Genomic DNA, 20,304 nt, shown 5'->3' on the forward strand with positions numbered 1-20,304 from the left:
GGTAGCCAGGAGACTGGACGTGCTCGTTATCAAAATCACCAGCTCAATATATGGATCCTGTAGGCTATAGTATCCACTCCAATCGTTCGGATATTGGATGGCATCGATTGCTCTCCAGGATTTATCATTTGATGCGCCTCTCGTGGTTTATTGCTTTAATAATCTATCAGTCCCACGCGATTCTAGCAGAGCAACAGCGCAAAGACACGGACAACAAATATTAAGTATTTATCTAGCCAACTGGCTTGTAGCTAGCTACCAGCTGGTGGTAGTCGGTAGACCCAGTGCTTTGGACAACTTGCTAACATTGTTAGTAACAGCTAGACGGCATAATGTACTAGTACCATTATTTTAAATCACCTGAACAAGACCGGCTGCAATCATAGTCCACCACTTACCATGCCGGTGTAATTAGAGCTAACTACAGTAAGGACTAACCAGAAGAACGAAGCCATATCAAGGTAGAGAAGCTAGCTACATATGAGACATGTTCACCATGGTTTGTGCCTGTGACCTTTTTGACACAGCACCTTGTTTCTTGCGATCGCGCCTATCACACGTTTAACAACACCATGCGGGAGCCAAACAGTAGCTTTCATGACAAAATGTATTTGAACAACCAAAGAAGACAGTGTCCATCAGCGCCACTCTAAGCACACATTGTAAAGAGAGGTAACCTGCGCAACTACCACGGCCAGGCCAGGTCTAGATATTATTATAATGTAGCTAATGGTTTGATATCTAGCTTAGCTAATGTTACTGCTCAAATCCTAGATGGCTCAAGCTAGCCTAGCTAGTTACTTCGTGACACGTAGCTACAATTTGAACCCCTTTCCCTCTTGCTTGAAGGGCAGCAACATAGACTCCTATGTACATCGTTGGTTGATTGTCATTTTGGGAAGACAGCCCGAATTCCTCTTACAAAACGCCATTTTGTGTTTGAAACCTTTTATTTTTTGTGTTTGAAAACTAACGTAACTGCTCGCTAACGGACGTTGTTGACCAAGCTTATGCAATCTGCGGAAGTGATGCGTGCATAGTGGGTTAACCCTATGCAAGTAAAGGCAGAAATGTCAGTTGGTCTTTCATCAATGTGCCAAGCGTAACTATTGGCGTTCGGTCATGATGGTCAAAATGTCCTGTTAAATTTTCAGACATTGCACCTTTATATTGCCACACAATTACAGAATTTTTGTTGTTGACAATATTAATGTACAAAATATTGGATGGGTACAGTGTATAGGATACACACACATTCTGTGCTGTATAGCCCGTTTCATCACGCAATGACACTAAGGCCTTTACAAGGTCCCTTAGCTGTCCCACACCAGAGACCCAGTCTGAGCAAAGATACTAATTAGTAATAAACCCTCATAGACAGGATCTTGCAAGGCATGAGGATCTTCGTGTGTGTGTGTGTGTATATATATATATATATATTCACTGTTCTGGGAGGAAAACGACACTCATGATAACACCAGAGGAACGATACAGAAAATTATCTAATGCTCATGTTTAAATATCAGTCTTTGAACCAAGCGAAAGCCGACCATTGCTACTAAATGATAAACAAAGTTTGCCTCGGTTCCAATAAAAGCCAGGACATAATTCACAGTGACATCTGGTTTAAGGGACAGGGCTTGTGCGAAGCTGCATGATTTTCATCAGCTATGATATCCCAAAGAAGGCACAAGGAGGAGAGATATTTTTGGCTCTCACTAACATATCCCTTGGGGGGAGGTTAAACTTACAACACAGCAACATCGTTTCTGAGAGTCGCATTTCTCTCTAGAAGACATTATACTGTAGGTATCACACAATCATCGGTGCTGTCGTATAACATCTACTCAATGGTAGGGGAGTGCTGGTAGCTGAGAGGGGTGAGAAAGTGGCAGCCCGTACAGTATCACTTACAAGAACATCATAATTGCAGGCTGTGTCTCTGGGTAAAGTTGGGATCCAATATGGCCGTTGCAATCGCCACTGCTTTCCCTGTCAACTTTTTCTAAGCAGGTTCAAACAGCCAAAACAGGCTCAGAATCTGAATAGGTATTTCATAGCCTCTCGTTACGTATTATTTCCTGCATATTGTTGATAAGAATAGGAGTTCCTATAGGATTAGATAGTTTTCTAGTGGCCTGTGAAGACGAGGGGGAGAATTCCAATGTACAATACCTGTACTTGTTGCAAATGGAAAATAAAGTAGAAACTTTGTCAGTGTTACTAGCTACAGCTGCTAGATCGATGTTCCCACTGAACGTGTTGTCAAGAGCACCATCTGTTCTCTCCCCTTCCAGATCATGGATGAGGTGAAAAATCACTCACCCAGTTCTCTTTAAAGAAGAAATACAATCTGATACCCTTCAAAATAAATAATTCAGGACTATGAAGAGGCAGGAGAGTGAAAGCATTTCATTTTCTGGGTCATCCCTGGAGTGGTATAATTACAAGACCTTCTATGCTTCTAGAATATTTTTTAGACAAATTTGAAGAAATCCAAACCAGTATATTCACTCATGACCTAAATCCTGAAAAAAACACAATATGAGACGCAATCTCTGGGACACAAAAACCTTCCACAGCATTTATTCCAGTTTATACAAACCATACTAACTCTGAAGATGCCATATTCCAATTTTATGAGTCAATGAAAGTTTAATTGTGTGGCTATTGTGTGTCTGTACTTTTTGTGCAATACTGCTATTATATCTGTGCGTGTGTAAACCCAACGCATGTGCAAGTCTTGAGGCAGGTGGAGAATTCAGGCTTTAGTCTTGGTCCATCAATAAACAGTAGCAGAATTACCAGGGCTTCTTCCTCCGAGACTCAGACTTAATCTTTAATTATAATTTATATGTAAAAGCGGATCAATCTTTATCAACATTTACACTGAGAAGCAAAATGTATTCACCTAGGAGATATCTGTGATAAGGGTCACCTGGCTAATCCACAAATGAAAGCTCTCATTTAACCCTGGAGAGGTTAAATGAGATGGCATGGAGGTTATCCAAACGGAGTAGTTCTCCAATAAATATCTTGTATGTATATGATTTCAGCTAACTTAAACAAACAGTACGCAGATAGTTAAGTCCCAATACCAGACAGGATAAAGCCAATTTGCACTAAGCTCACGAGGGATTACTACGTTCAAGAAGTACGACTGGATGTTTTTAAAGCAGTGCTTTTTGTACTATACACCGTTAAATACTCGTGTCTGGGCAACACAGTGGTGATCACTGGTGCGAGACCCTGCACATGATCTGCAGTCGAGACCAGGGGCTTGCATATGAAGGGAGGTCGGCCCTCTTTAGACTGCTCTTGAGAATCTCTCACCAAGGTGACTTGCCTAACCTCTCTCTCCAGTAATAATCTCTACACTAATTACGCCAGTCAGAAACCCATGTCCTTGACCAATTTCTTGTCAGTGAATATCTCTCTCCGACCTCCTGCCCCTTAAAATCACAGCCGCGAAATGGAAGCAGCAGCGGAAAATGGACACATAAATGAGCACGAAAAACGTTCTCCCCTCCACCAAGGGGCTGATATCCTGTGCATACTGTTTTGCTACAGTATCAATCTGTTCAGGTTGAAAAAGCTGCTGCTCCGAGCAAATGTCATTTGTTCATTTTATGCAGTTTCCAAGGTAACCAGAACAAAATGTTTTGTTCGGTGTATCATTTGAATACTGCGATGCATAGGAACAGAAATGTGATTTCAGCTTACACTTTCGTGAACAAGAAGGCAGTAAATATATCTGTCATAACATTTACATTTACCGTAACATATGGTTAGTCATTGTGGAATGTTAATGCTCAAAATGTTGATAGTGAGATTAATATTATTAGTTGTATTAAAATATAAATATAAAGAGTCCGAAATGACAAGTGAGGAAAAGAAAATAATTATCTGTTCAGTGTTCAACTTAGAATATCAAATCATTTTTTATTTACGAATGTCAGGATTCATCCATTACTTTTGTGTTGAAATTGCTTAGTAAAATAAATTAATTGTCGAAAGATTACATTATTTCCAGATGAAGCTGAGACAGACCATGGCTGGTAAGATCACATTTCTGTCTACCTCATTTACCAGAAATGCAAAGAGTTTCAGCTGTGTTGTCCAATTTGAAAAGGGTTTATGGAACACAAACATTTAGCCTAATCGGTGTTTAGGAAGAACTCACTATTCAAATCTCTGTTGTGTTTTTTCACAGCCCACTGGAGCTCAATATATCCCAGGAAACCACAGCAATTTTTGTGGACAACTTTGTTCACTCAGACAGACTATATTGCAGTGTCCCCTATACAGGCATAGAGTACAACTTTATACAACACTGCACAATTTTAATAAATCTATTATATAGGAGACAAGTCAGTAAAACATATCCAACCAAACCATATTTTTACTTTATTACTGCACATAATGTATAGACAGCTTGCAGCCCTGCAAAACCTATTTCCTTTTCCATTACAAAATAACTTATTTATTCAGAGTGAACAAGATTCAGTCGTGATTGGGTTATTTCCTATAGGGAGTCGAAGTCAATTGTAATGTAATTATACATCACCAACCTCCTGCTTAGCCCTAAGGTGTTAAAAGGTTTCTAGCCTACTGCGTGTGTGACTGAACTATAGCAACAGGAGAAAACAACTTGAAAAAAATATTGAAAACCTTCAATAACTTCCCACAGAATATATAGTCAAGTCTCTTCTCCATGATTACTTTCTATATTTTTATACTCACTGTGGTAAAAATATGTGTACCACAGGGCATGAGATTACAAATTTCATTCTGCTAGCTGCAATGCCATGATAAGTCTTATCATATACAATCAGTTATCAAGCCAAGGTATATGCACCTGTTTCCCCTCCAACCTTCCTGCCAGTTTGACTGGAAGACCAACCACATCCTGTGCAGGGAAATTGATTAAAACAGATGTCACTACATCATTTTGAGGTTATAAATCACACAAAAAAAATATTTACCAGAGTTCTTGATGCCTCTGTTCACTGTAACCAAGACAAATGAACTCTTAAAAGTCTAAATTAGCATTTGGTGTGAGCGTTGGTGTGTTAAAACTGTACCTCCTGTGGGTTCATCCATGGTTTTCCTCTTGGCTCGGTGGCTGTTATAGTTGAGTCTCATCTCCTGTCCGTAGTCAGGCAGCGTCTCTCGAGACGTGTAGGACTTACAAAGGTTGCGTCCGTCCTCGCTCTCATCCGAGGAGCTGGGGTAGGCATGCTCCATCTCCTTCCGGGCTTTGGACAAAGACTGGTAAGGCTTACAATCCATCTGCTCCATGCTTGGCAACGCTGGACCAAACTCATTCAGTCATGGGATCCAGTCTGGAGGAGGAACGAGAGGGGAAGGAGAGCTGTTAATACACCTCCTGGTCCCCTCATGTTTTGTCCTTGTGTTGTGAGAGAGATGGTGTGGGACTCTGAGAAAAGTAATTATTTGGATATTAGTCTCTTTAATCAGTGGGTTCCTATTTCCAGGGGCTGCTGTGGGGTCGTCGTGTGGCAGGATGGAGGTGCTGGGAGATGCACAGGAGGGAGGAGGGGCGTTTGCAGGAGCAGATTGAGTGATATCTTTAATTTGCGGCAGAATCTGATGGACTACCACAAAAGAACAATGACAGTTAGAGCGTGAGCAAAAACAATGTGCGTCATCGCCATGGCTTGGTCTCACATCCGGTCTGGTGTTTTATTTATTTATTTGGGAAAATCAGTGAAAGATTTCACGGAAAAGAAAGTATTTGCTGTTTGTTTCACCTGACACATCCACATATCACTATTTACATCACATGCTTGTATTTAACACTTGCCATCACTCAGAAGGAGAGTAAGTACACTGGTGATGTAACAATGAATAATTCATTCAGCAAATCCATCTGACTCTGTCACAGCTTCGACTGTGATGCAATATATAGTTGGGCCGAAGCAGTATATTTCTGAGCCACGAAAACACACTAGTAACCTTGACACAACCCAATCTTTTCCTCCCTGACTTCTGCTTGGCCTGACCTTTCTATCATTGCGACCTGACAGCCACTAAACCTTGGCTTTGGCCTTGACCCTTGACCCTGGCACTGTCCCTAGCTGCTGAGAGGACAGGATGCACCCGTCATCCTCGTCTCTACCTGAAATTAAACTAAAACACAATAATAATACACAAAAAAAGCCTTCAACAAAAAAAAACAAGCGTCTTTGACAATTGATATTTGTGTTTGCCCTCTGACATTTGTTATATTTAACAGCAGTCATGACAAATATGACAATCAAATGCTCATTAGGCCTTCCCATCTATGCCTGGTCGTGGTAATAGTCTGTTAATTGCAAGCTCAGTATATATCTTGCTTGACTAATTGGCAGTTGAAGGCATTTTTATAGGCCATTTGTATTCTAGTCGGCTGCCAACCCCCTGGTCTGATGACGCCTTTCCTCCGAGCAGGAGGAAGTCATTACGGCCGGTGAGGTAGGAGGGGCTGAGGACCATGATGGGGGAGGCAACACATGGTGCTTCTCTGAAGGGTGAGGCAGAGGTGGATCCCAGAAACCAAGCTCAGGTTCAAGCTCACTTTAAAATGGCTGGCGTGTTCAGTAGAAGCTGCTCTCTGCTACACTCTCTGCTAAACAAATAATTGTTGTAGTGGTGTGTGTGGGGGGGGGGGGGGGGGGGGGAACAGTGATGACAGAAACATGTAACAGTTTTTTGGGGATATTCTAGTTGTCTTAGCTGCACTTTTAAGATAGATGTAGAACATTCAATGCAAATATTTCGATTAAAAAGACTTATCAACAAATTCTTCGTGGATTTACTGGAAAGTTATGCATGTTCTCTCATTTTCATCTCAACAAACTTGGCGTCGGTGATAGGTGACATTTTCATTTCGCATTACAGTTAATCTTCGATGTTCCCGAAAAAAGTCACTCTTCTGATTGGAGGGGTGGTGCCTGATTATGAACTCCCATCAATAGATTTTATATTTATAACGTTCCATCTTCAAAACCAATATTTCTCAGCAAATGTCATTAAGTTAATAAAGAGACTAATTAAAAAAACTACCAAAGGGCACATACATAATGTAATACTCTAAAAGTATATGTCCTTCTGCTATCTATATAGACTGTGCAACTAAACTATCCTAAAATATCAATATTGTAATATTACACATCTATTGACTGCCGTAAAAGTTCTATCAAGCAATTATTTTCTGTTAAATTTCTAACAAGCTTTCCAACTTCTCCTGTTTTGGATCACTGTTACAAAATGATTGGACATGATGAAGCTGTTTGGGCTGTCTGGTTCTTCATGATGCTCAGATAATTAGGTTTTGAACTCAAAGGTTAAAACAAAAAGGAGAACCTGTGGCTTGGGCAATAGCTTCAGAGGAACAGCTTTTAATGAGATGATTACGATGTCAGTAAATAAACTGCCAAGTGTGCGCACTTATCTTTACGAGCAGCTCCGGTCTGTATTAGATACAGCAATTTTCTTACTATCCATTGACTTTAACATAATGAACACTAGATCTTCTTGTGGTCCTCAAACTATAAGATTGAGCATAGGTTCATGGGCTGTGAATGACTGCAAAGCTGGGCTTTATTTAGGCTTATTTGACACTGGCCTAAGAGACAGAGAAAATATTGCTACTGTAAGGTAGACTATGTTGTTTATGAGTCAACTACAGATATTTAATCGGAGTGAGAACAACTATATTAATTTCACTTAACGTAAATGGTGGCGTCTCCAAATCCTTTATGTAGCAAACTCTTCTTTGGACTTTGTGTTTTAGGCTACTCTACATCTCAGCATGGGGTTTCCTTACTTTGGTTCAAAACCGTGGTTTAAACAACAGAGAACTATGACCGTTGGGCCTGTGGCGTCGGACCACAGAGGCTGAAGTGCCCACGAAACAAGAAAATCCATGTCCTAATAGTTTCATATTGAGTCCACAAGTCAAAGCTACAGTTAAATTGGTCGGCCCAGCACTGCGACATGGGATTATCTAAGGACTCCGCTAGCCTTTAGAACAAGGGAAAGTGTTCTGTGTTAATTGGATAGAGGTTGAGGAAATACAATATTCATGTGAATGTTCCCCCGTAGAGTCCAGGAAAAAGCTAGCCATTCAGCCCAGCGTGGGCACCACAGAAACAACCTTCATTACAGTGCTACCGGCACGCCGCAGGCTCTCTCTGCCTCGGTCTCTGCCGCGAGCTGGAGCTCTCCGCTGGAGTCTCTCTCCTCCGCAGTGGAGAGAGATCTTCTCTACTCGCTCGGTTGAACGGTCTGGTGAGAGTTTGCTCTCTTACGGTAGGCCTATCTGCACGTTGTCTTATTCAACTCCGAACGTTCAAGATCAAGTGTGAGTCTATACGGTGAGGTGTTGACCCAACGGGATTGGTGCCAACGGGAAATAGAATAAAAAATGTGTCATGGGATTTTTCTGAGAAAAAAACATTCTGTAATGTATTTTCTTCTTTGTCTCCATATAAATCGGCAGAACCTACTTTATTTTATTATTATTTTTTGTCATTGTAGCAGAACCTACTTGGCGGTTCACTGAGAGGCCAGTGGGAGTTACGCCAATATTTCATCACATTCAGTTGATCCGTTTCCCCTTCATTCGAACATAGTCATCATGCAATACAGTAGGCAGAGTAACCCGCTGTCTGGTCATAACATTAGAAACTAATCAGAGATCAAGCAGAAAGACCACAGTGCGTGATGAAAGAAATACTGGCAGGTAACACTTTTCATCTGTAGCAGGTGACAACCAGGTCCCAAATTAACTCTGGTCCTTGTGGCTACCTCCATTTCTTTTTAACTTGGCCCACATTGCCTGATTCTTGGCTGCTGCTCCCAGTTGCATGCTCTGTTCCTTTATGCACCCCTTCCAACTTCACTTAGTGATGGAAGACAGCAAAATGAACTTAAAGCTATGATTTCCATTTAAATGATTAATCATAAAGGACAGATATCTACCAAAAAAGGAGGCCTTTCCTTGGAGTGTCCGTGTTACTGGCAGTAATCCCACTAAAATGTGAACCGTTTAAATTATTCATAGATATTTATGAAATGTCATATCCTATACCTTTAGTGGAGTCATATGACAACTGAATACACTTACTGTAATAGTGGGGGCCTTGGTAAGACTAGCTGCTCACGCACATTCAAGAGAGGCAGTGAAGAGACTGCTCGAGAACACTAACTTGTTTGGTCCTGAAACTAAAATGAACTTCAGTTGGCTTTGTGTGTGCATAGACCTTCCAACTGACAAATACAAAGAGCTTAACCGAAGAGTTGAAGGTAAGACTATGGCGAATACCCAAGATGGTTATACTGTACAATACCATTAACTTTCCAATGCCATAAATGCACAATAAAAAGTTCTGTATAAATCCAGAAATTATTTTTACCACCATTATGCATGCAGCAAGAATGTTAAATATATTCCTTTAGGCAAACCAACAACATGCCTGAAAATCCAACAGTGAATTGGCTCCTCTTCAACTGAAATCCCACTTGAAAACCAAGATGTGAGGAGGCAGGCTCTAGCCTTCTTGTTCGGGTGAAGTCGACAATACGAGTACTATAGCTCACAATAGCAGAGATTCAGGTTTGGCACTCTGATATTCAGTGCCTCGCAGGGAGAGTGGTAGCCCTGGACTTGTGGTCTAACAGCTGCCTGAGGAGGAAGAACTGCACAGTAGCTGCTCAAGCTCATGCCACTTTTAAACGTCCAATAAAAGGATCACGCTAAAGGAAACACATGTTGGCAGATACTTTCCCCTGGCAGTGACACACACACACGGTGTGCCAGTAAACCAAAAAGAGAGCACAGGTCAACTAAGAATACCTCGTAGCTTTTGGCGATTTTACATTATTCCGTAAAACAAATGTGTGTATTCCCCCCCCGAATAACTGGCATTAAACAGTGGAATCTTTATGTGATTTCATGCAAAGGGATAATGTCGCATATGAAAGGATTATATTATAAGACTGAGGCCAAGGAGCAAATAACTGCCTCTGGGAAATAGCACAGGAAATGTCAACTGCTTCTGTCTGTGTTTAAATACCTGCTTGTCTGAATGAAACATACACCCCTAAACAGTTAAGTCTAAATTACAGTTAAAACGTCGTAATTTAGATGATGCCGCTGACGTGAATTCATGTTAGCAGTACTGGCACTACATGGATGATATTTGAATGAATACTGTCTACATTTCATGAGAATTTTGCTTCCTCTCAATATTTTCAAGGTTTCATTGAGTTTCTGTCAGTAATAGTTCCTTACATTGATATATTGCATTTCCAGTTAATTTGTGGGTGAGTTTTAGAGTCAACCGCTCTTTATGGTACACTTAAAACCCTCTGTTGGTGAACAGTGTTTATTTCCGGACATCATTTTGCATTTTCCAATCAAAGAGATGAAGTAAACAGCTGCAAGTCAGTGTTCTCATAAATACTTGAATAGTTCTATGGTAAAATCGTTAGAACAGACATTACGGTAATTGCATTACATTCATTACTAAGACGCCAGCCTACATTCATTCTGAAGATGCCGTATCATTGACAGAATTTGTCTGGCTCATCCCAACCAGCAATCTTGTGATTCCGGAGTTCCACTCTAACCTCTCTCTCCTTTTCAGCTGCAATCCATCCATCCATCCCTTGCCTGGAAGGTCCCTCTCTGGTTTTCTAGGACAGGGTGTTAAGGCCTGCTTCGTGCCAGGTCTGTTTGGAGTCTTGATGTTCTTCTTTGATTTGAAACCTGAAAGCCTGCCCTTCACTGAAATGAAAAACGAATCTTTGAACATTTGAAAGGTTTTTAATAGATGGCCTGAGGTATGCTCGCTTTTGAATTATAAGGCTTAAAGACATTCTGTTTATTTATTTTTAATTGTAATTTTTCCCACTATTTAGATAAATTGCAAAGTTTATAAAACATTTATTCTAAAACTGCTTTGGTTACATTAAACGTAAGCAAAGACAGCCATGAATTCAGAAACAGCCTTACTGTATTATAATTATGGCTTACACGTTACAACCTGCGTTAAGAAGCAGTTCACATTAAGTAGACACTAATGCTGAATGATGCAATTATTGCAATACAGTTAATAATGCTGTGCTCCAATTTTTCCTTTGAAGGGATTACCTGTTTCAGACAGAGTTTAATATATATACACACACGTCAGATTTCTCAACACTTGCACAAGACAAAACCAATTCAAGACTTTACGTTCTCAACCGTCAAATATACTTTACAGCAGTATGCCATTTTGGACACCATCTTTAAACAGTGATGGCAATGCCACAAAGCATCACTGTTCAAATGTTTCACACAGCCATAAGAATGACAGCAAATATCTCCACAAATAAACAATGGCTCCTCTCTGGCTGCTAGCACTGAATAGGGATTCCTTCCCTTGTTAGTCTGGATGATCAAAGTTCTTACGAAATGATGTTGGACACAAGGTAAAGTACCTACAGGCCATTGAATCATTAACATAATTCTAGCCCTTTCTTCTTTCCTGAACAGTGCACATCAAAAGATTCTCCCTGGTCGGATTCTAGGGAGGTCCTACCATAGGCAGGAACAATATGACAGGTTCTCCAAAATGCTGACAATTGTGTGGTCTATTCGACTATAAAAAAAAACACTTTGTGGTTTGTGACGAAATATGATGAGCCTTGCTGATAGCACACTAATAAGAGTCAGTAATAACTCTGTGGTATGGTGTTCTACAGGTAACACACTAACAGTGTGGGTTGTGTTAGACGAAAGGTCTTTGAAGAATTAAGAGCTGATGCACCAATTAAGGAGTATCGTCAGTTCTGTTGGAGGAGATCTGAGTGAAGGCCAACCACTCATCACACATCACTGACTCCTTCTCAGACACAGATAATTATTCTCGTCCTTCAGACACTTGTCCTGCCTACCATCAGTGTCCACAAACTCAAGTCTGACATCAAGTGCTGGACGAAAGCAGAAGTAGCGTTGATAGACATGCATGTCAATACTGGGTTAGCATAGGGATCCATTTAGGGATGCAGCAAGACATACGCTGTAGACAACAGATGAAGAGCTATATCCTACAAACATCATTACTTCCCTCTGCTCCTGTATCTGTGATAACTGCCTATCTAACATCATGAAATGTCTAAGAAACATGACATTAAAATGCGTGAATAGGCTGCTGTCCCCTGCATCATTTAAGGGGAAATTATGCTCAAGCCATACAGTGAGTGCAATGAGTGTTATCAGTGGCCCAATGGGGGGCAGAGAAGGAATATAGCTGCCACACAAACAACAGTAGGGGCCACTTATAGTGGTAGAGCTGAATAGGCTCCCACATGAAATCATATTGTACAGGGTGGGATTGGATAATGGAATACAATAAATACATACTTAACCGTGTTATTTAAAGATATTCATATTCTATGAAAATAAAACGGTAATCGGTTTACAGTTACATTTGAAGAATTAGGATTAATGGATTTCTACTTCAGAGATCACGGTAATATCAAAGTGGCTATCTTGATGACTTCATGAGATGTTTAAGGACAAAAATATCCAACATTGGAAGGGAAAGAAATCACCAGTTCCAAAAAATAAATCAAAACCGCTATAAATTCTCCCAAAAATTATCCTTTGGATTACATTACTGATCACAATCGAATGCAAGTAATCTGCAATCGCTGACACATTAAAGATTGTAATGCATTTAACGGTAACCTACTCAACCCTTTGTTTCAATTAATTTCTCAGTTATACTTAAACCATCGATAGAGACCAGAGATTGATTCTATGGATTCAATGATTCAGCCCACAAAATAGAGCTGAGAAAAACACCTCACTGCAACGCCAAGATAGGTGTCGGTTTGTAGTGGACATTACAGTAAAGTACACTTCCAACAAGACTATACTTTTCCTGCTCAGGATGTGCCCTCCTGTTGAGGATCTGTACTTGCTGAGCACTAGATAATCCAGCAGCTCTGTGATAAGGGGCTTCACTGTCCCCTGAAAGAGTCCTTGGATTCCCAGCACCTGCGGCTATCAGGGATACTGCCAAACAAAACCATTTGTTGGGATTATATGATTAGGAAACACCTCAGAAATAGATTTGTGGGTGTTCACCGGATTCAGCATATTCAACTACTTCACAGTAGACATGTTTTTCCGCAGCCGAACCTGAAACACGCATACCAATTATTATGTGCCCATAAAGAATTTGTTAAATTAGTTGACCCAGTTCCAGAATGCTCAATTCAAGGTTGCTGCATTAAATTGTCTCCCGAGCATAAATCCCCACTACTAATTTAAATGTCTGCTAGATTTTTTTCCAACAACATGAAAGTTATTTGGTCATAAATCATTAATATACTGTAAGCTTATTCAAAATTTGGCAAATTTGTGAGACATTAAATGGGCAATAGAAGATAGATTCTCATGAATAATTGATAAACCTCAATAATATCTTATGAATATATTTGCAATTTTCACATACTGTACTGTCACATGTTGTTAAAAATGCCTTTGTAGTCAGGGAATTTCCAGTTGTACTTCCTTTGTTTAAAGTGAAGACACTTGCATTTTACAAAGCCCCATACTTCACAGTATTATATCTGCTTGGTTGAACCAAATATGTTAAAAACAAATGCTAAATTTGACATATAAAAAACTAGGCATTGTTAAAGTGACAGTGTTGGCCAAAAGAAACACAGAAAAAACAATCAAAGCAATTTAAATAATTAATTGGCATCTGAACTCAAGGCACATCCAGTTGCTGCATACCACATCTTATTAGTGCAAGACACATCCAAGCCTCAACACATCCATCCTGTTCATCGGTCCAGCTTGGGCAGGCTGTGCACTGTACAGTTACAGCATCCTTATCCACAAAGCCACAAGGGTCTGAAAACGATATTTATGGTCCTCGGCAAGATTCAATTGGACCACAAAAAGACCACACCATTCTAAACGATATGGCTTAAATCGAGTGCCAGGTACTGTGACAAGGCAAAGACGGGACTTCTCACAGGACTGGAACTAGGAGGAGGAGGATTCTATAAAACAAGTCAGAGATCTGGAAATGACACGGTCCATTCCCTGAGAAAGAGCTGACCCACCCACATGAAGATGTAATCTGGATTTACTCTTTATTTTTTAGGATATCAAATAAATCAGATTACAGTTCTAATGTACCTCCCTCTCACAAATGTGCTACATCATATGTGAGTCCTAACAGACTTGCAGTAGAGCTGGAATCATACAACAAATTGCAAAACCAAAGGGTGTTCGCTGTCATCTTTTTGCCATTCTTTTTAATCCATTCATTTCATTTTAGATTACAATCTAGAGAAAAGCCTGGATACACAGTAGGTGATTAGCCTATATGGCACATTACATATTGCATGCAATGTACTTTGTAACAATTACCATCTTTCAGATTATGCTAGCATCCTTAGCAAACCAATCAGCAACAGCCCTGAGTCCAGTGGTAATGAGAGATATACTACAGTATATTTTCAGACACACTCACACACGCACACACTCTCTCACACACACACACACACACACACACACACACACACACAATTGTTTTGGAGGCTGAAGCCCGGTACACTTGACTGCAGCCTCCTCCTGTGCTCTCCTGCTCTGGGGTCTTGTATTCTATCATCATCTTTCACCCTGTCACAGGGCCAGTAGACCTTCGCAGGCAGGCCTGTGGTCTGTGAAGAGACGCCTCTCTCCTCCCACTCCTCCACCAGGACTAACGAAGCAAGCCATGGGATGCAGGAAGCAAGCTGGAGCAGAGAGACCCTCTCTCTCCAGCCTTACATTCAGATTAAAGGTGACTCGTCCTAATGCAATAACCCCTTTTTTTTTTGCACAAGCAGCATCTCTTGAAAAGTAATCTATAAACGTCAGGTTCATCTTTCGCAGCTTTGCAGAATATTCTAGGTTACGACCTGACAGGCACCTGCTTCCAGTCTGACTTCTCCCTGTGCTTTGACACCTCTGGATTGTAAACATTCAGTGTCTGCTCCGGGTTGTGACAATGGCTAATGCACTGTTAGCTACACAAGGCTATCAAATGAAGTGTTAGAAGCATTGATTTCTCTGTTTAAGAGAAGCCATTTAGTTTGTCAACCAGTCTGCCCTTCACAATGGCTGGTTTAAGATTTTCAGGGGATCCAATTTTCTGTGGTGGACTAAAATAGTACACTGTATTTAAAGACAATTAATGGATGATGAATGTATTAAGAACTATACTTGCATGAATAAAAGGCTGTCAGGGAAAATAAATAACATTTAATACAATAATAGTAACATTTCTACTGCTCCCTGCTACTGTATGTTGCACTAAAGACCAATGCAACAACCAAATGTGGTGGAAGCAGCTATCTACCTGCACCTCATCTGTGACTCGTTTCAAATCTCCAGTACAGTTAAACCCAACTGTGCTCATTCCAGTTACTCCATTACCTCTAGCAGTGAGTCATATTTGATCTCATTAGAATGGCTTTACTTACAAGAACCAGAAACCATTGAAGAAGCATTTCAATGGGAGAAATAGAAAGGCTCTCTGGTAATTGACAAACACAAGCGATGAGATCTCACGACAGATTGTAAAGCTGTTTGCTTTGCAGCTTGCTTGCTTTGCCACAAATGCAGTTTGCAGCAAATATCACCGGAGGGTTGTCCAAAAAAAAGAGAAAGAGAGGAACGTTTTATGAGAAAGCTGATTATCCTAAGGATGGATAGACCACTCCCATAACAGCTTCTGATTTATATCCAAAGCCATGTATCAAACTGAGAAATCCACAGGGCATTCCCCGCAGACACATTCACTTCTGACAGGCTCGGGGGAACAATTTATTGTATGAGCAACAGCTTTCACTTCCAAGGGTCCTTATTGTACTGCGCTGCCGCAAAGAAGGTGTCAATCAGAATCTACCAATGTCAAACGTCTGTATGACGCTCACGCTGTTGTCATCCCTCAACACTATACGGTTTGACATTCAACTTTGGCTCCATCCTTCCTGCATGGACAAGTCCTCAGATGCAACACATTATTCACCATCCTACTGGTGCTTCTGTCAGGCTCCTCTCTCCACATCGCAGCTGGCTGCGCCCACGTCCACACGGCTTGTCCGCTCCCTGGACCCGTCTCTCAAACCAATCAACCATGCTGGACATGGAAAGTGTGTTCCATGTACTACTGAACACACTAAATCACACATCAGTCCAAACAAATTTGGGAAAACGTGTATTAACACGCACAAGACTAATGAAACTGACAAGCAAAAACAAGATGTGCTGTTACTATGAAATTATAATTTATGCCAGTTAGTGAAGTATTGGTCTTATGTAAAATGTACTCAGTGTTCATTTACTAACAAGTAGAGTCTTGACTGTCAGACCAATATATTCTAGTTCATAAACTGCTGCCTTTTACTAATATTAAAGACTTCATATTTCTGCATTCTAAGAAATGACTCATAACAATGGGATTGATTGGGTAAAGGTGCTTCCCAAACAGAATGATGGTCACACATAGCATTAAATATTAAAATATGATTAATCCCTGGGCAAACAATTAAAAACATCTATGAATTATTCCACTACACCATTTCCTCATGTGCTAAAATAACGTAGCAGTTTTGCTGTAATCATTAGGGTGAAGATGCATAAGACTGCAAGAACAGAAAACAGGCCTCTGGGGAGATGAAAGTCAGCCGGGAGGATGGGAGGGTCATGGAAAATGATTGCTTTTGTTGTAAAGACTACAATCAATTTGACTGCAAGGTATACCAAAGCCATAATTTTTGGGGGAAAAAGATTCAGTATGTTACAAAAGAGCATAGGCTTAAGACATGAATGTAAATAACTGAGTGGAAAGAATGTGAAGAATATGTTTGCAGTGTTTATGTCAACTACACACTTTAATTGCTCACCCACAATGTTTGGTGCTAAATTTTGTACAATATATTTTCTTCTGGATGAGTGAATTGAATAAAGTGGGACTCAAATTCAATCAGTATCATAATAACTATTTTCATCAAAATATTAGTGGTCTATGATTAATACTGAACATTCCCAAGCAAAGACTACATTTATTAGTCTCTGTGTTGTATCTTTCATAGAAAGTAGGGGTCTGAAATACTCAGTCTACAGTACTTTATTGTAGAAACCTGCCTGGTAATCATGTTAGACACATACAGTATTACTTATGTGACAGTAATACAGTAGTATTATTTATGTGACTGATGAACACTGCTAAGCATGTGACTTGTTACCAATCACAAGGTGAAATGTTTTCCAAACCATCACTAACACATCCCATTAAGACATACTGATTAACACAGCACCCAACAATGGGATATACCTAGTACATCGTTTTGTATCAAGAAATATTAAGCTTAATTGTGACTGGTAAAGCCATCAATGGTGAAGAGAACAATCTGGATGCATGTTAGGAATCAATCTTCACCATAGGCTAGAATACATGACCTATACAAACAATTATAAGCCCAGCTTAACAGGGCACGGTCAGCTTATCGTGAGCTTCAGTATACCGTTTACTCACTGAGCCCCACTCAACAATATTGTCTTTAAAGAAAGTACCCATCATATATCTACATTCAGACTGCTATGGTATAGAACTATTTCTAACAATAGAAGAACCTTCTGACACATCCTCCTCAAAGTTCCACATCAAACCCTTTTCAGGTCCAGAAAAGAACCATTGAGAGTACTATCTGGAAGGTAATGGATCTGTTTAGAACCATGGTGTTCTGTTGTTCCAAATGGCATTTTTGGTATGAGTGAAAACTCCTGCATCATACTCCATCATCTTGGGATATTGTTGTTTCACACCTCATTCTTTTCGTTCCCAGAACTTGTATTGATAGAAATGTTCCTGCATCAAGAAGAGATGGGAGTGTGTATGAAAGGAACTGGTCGAAGCAAATATGGAGTCAACTATCAGAATGAATAACACTACGTAACACAAACAGTAAGTGCAGCAATGAGCCACTTAACAAAAACAGGCTTCACCAACGGGATTTGATAAGCATTATTCCAGGAGTTGACTGCAACTCAGTAAGATGCTATTAATCAGAAGGTTGCTGGTTCGATTCCCGGCCATGAAAAATTACGTTGTGTCCTTGGGCAAGGCACTTTACCCTACTTGCCTTGGGGGGAATGTCCCTGTACTTACTGTAAGTAGCTCTGGATAAGAGCTTCTGCTAAATGACTAAATGTAAATGCTATAAAGATTGCTATAAAGTCATGTTATATGAAATCAAAAGACAGCGTTTCCACACAAGCATATAGGCTTCTAGTTTTTGTTAATGTCTAGATAGCAACTGAATTCTGCATAAATTCTCTCTGGTTTGCATGATCTCTTCCACGATTTAACAACCCAGTGGTCTGATCAGAATCCAGACGGGAACAAGAGGATACAAGAGGATTCAGCCTACCCAAGATTCAGTTGTTGATGACACTTCAACTGAACGCATGTAAAACGGAGGCAACACGGATGGTTGCTTTTGATGAATGCAAGCTTGTTGCAAACGATAGCATATAATTTCAGAGCCAATACCTGCCATCTTAATTCAACACCGTCTTGATATTTGCGTACATGAATGTCAGGTAATTTTGGGAAATAAGCTAATATACTTTTTGAAATAAGCTAATATTCCGTTAAATGGGTGATGCCCTGACCTGTCTTCGTGTTTCAGCGTGAGGCATCAACAACGCATCATCTTTCACTTACAGCTGTACACCAGCTGAATGTAGGCCTATACAATTAAATTCCTAACACGTGTTATTGGTCTCAACTGTTCCCGGGCATCCCGTACAAAGATACTATCTTACATTTTTGACAGGTGCTTGGAAGGACCCAGAAACACACTCCCACTTCATGTGAGATTCAGAAATGTAATTGTAGAATTGTACTATTTGCTAATTGGCATTCACACATTCGTTGTTTTTATGAGTAACATGCCTGTGTGTAACAATCAAATAGGCTGCTAGGGAAGTTTGTCGGGAATGTTGAGCGAACTAACAAATAGCACTTCCAATGCAATTTTTTTTTAACACTGCTAAGGCTTCGGATGGATGAAGTTTATGGCCGGTTCGTCTGAATTTTTTTCTCCACTGTATGGGTAACGATCAAATCATCATGGGCCCGTACAAGGATAATACTCCAGCACATTTTACAATAGAAACAGCACAACATAAAACGCAGTATCTTACTGTTTAGCACAACCGTTAAACTGGGGTGAAATTTGAATTAGCAGCGTATTATTAAGTAGACATGCTGAACTGAGCAATAAATTAGCAATGAACGATTTGAAAACAGCATATGGTTACCTTTGCAAGATGTGATCATACCGGAGGTTTAGTCCAACACCATAGCTTCAATTTGTTGAAATAAGAAGACTCCCTTTCGGCTTTATCCCGGTGTATCCTTGGCAAACAACGCAATGATGCTGACTCGGTTGAGCTAAACTCGTCCTAGATTGGAAGCTCTCTGGACGTTCCGAAGAAATGCAGTTGGTTTGTGGAGAAGAACCGGTGTATATTCAGAGTGGTTTCCTATTATCGAGGGGTTATGATTCAACTCCTAGTCTTCAGGATGTGTCGGGTCTACAATCTCATATTCAGCGTTAGTGGAATATACCATATGCTTCAGCTCGAAAGGGGGTGTGGCGTGCCAATAATCACCACTCCAACAACCCATCTATGACGAGGCGAAAGGTGCATTAACTGGTGCCACGTTGATAAACGCTACCCAGAAACTTAACTCCATGTTAAAGCTAATGTGTTTTAGCCACTTCATTTAATTAAATGGCCTTCTGTATATTACATATATTCACTGTTTAAATAGACAGTCAGTGTTAACTTCCGGATTACTGGTTAGTAACCTCTCAGTATCCCACAACATATTCAGCTAAATAACAGATTCCCATATAATAACTGCAGTTGATGTTAACATTAATGACTGAAAATGTGTGTAGGCTACAGTACACTCTCTCTCTTGGCAAACCCAACCCAGGCATATTCTTCCCAGTCATACATTTATAGTAGACAATATGCAGCATGAACAATGATGGATGCAGACAGATGCAGACCGGCAAGGGAAGCAACCCGGTTAGAGAACTGGATGCTTTTTCCAGTTAGTATTCAAGGCTGCTACCTTATCATGGCTAATTTGAATTGCAATCTGTTTGCGCTAGGGTCCTGCCAGAGGGAACCAAGGCCTAAGTCTTATAAACTCTGGGAGG

General features: G+C 40.3%; 1 protein-coding gene across 1 annotated transcript in view; it reads right to left on the reverse strand.

Annotated features, from left to right (window-relative positions):
* The window catches only part of tenm1 (teneurin transmembrane protein 1), a 99,338-nt gene extending 79,913 nt beyond the window's left edge, over nt 1-19,425 (reverse strand). The window contains exons 1-2 of the mRNA XM_067256708.1: nt 19,391-19,425; nt 5,085-5,345 (exon numbers count right to left, since the gene is read on the reverse strand). Of these exons, the coding sequence (XP_067112809.1) occupies nt 5,085-5,301 (217 nt within the window). The 5' untranslated portion in view covers nt 5,302-5,345; nt 19,391-19,425. The remainder of the gene's footprint in view (nt 1-5,084; nt 5,346-19,390) is intronic.
* Between the last annotated feature and the right edge of the window lie 879 nt (nt 19,426-20,304).

The sequence above is a fragment of the Osmerus mordax genome, chromosome 19, assembly GCF_038355195.1.
Source record: "Osmerus mordax isolate fOsmMor3 chromosome 19, fOsmMor3.pri, whole genome shotgun sequence".
NCBI lineage: Eukaryota > Metazoa > Chordata > Actinopteri > Osmeriformes > Osmeridae > Osmerus > Osmerus mordax.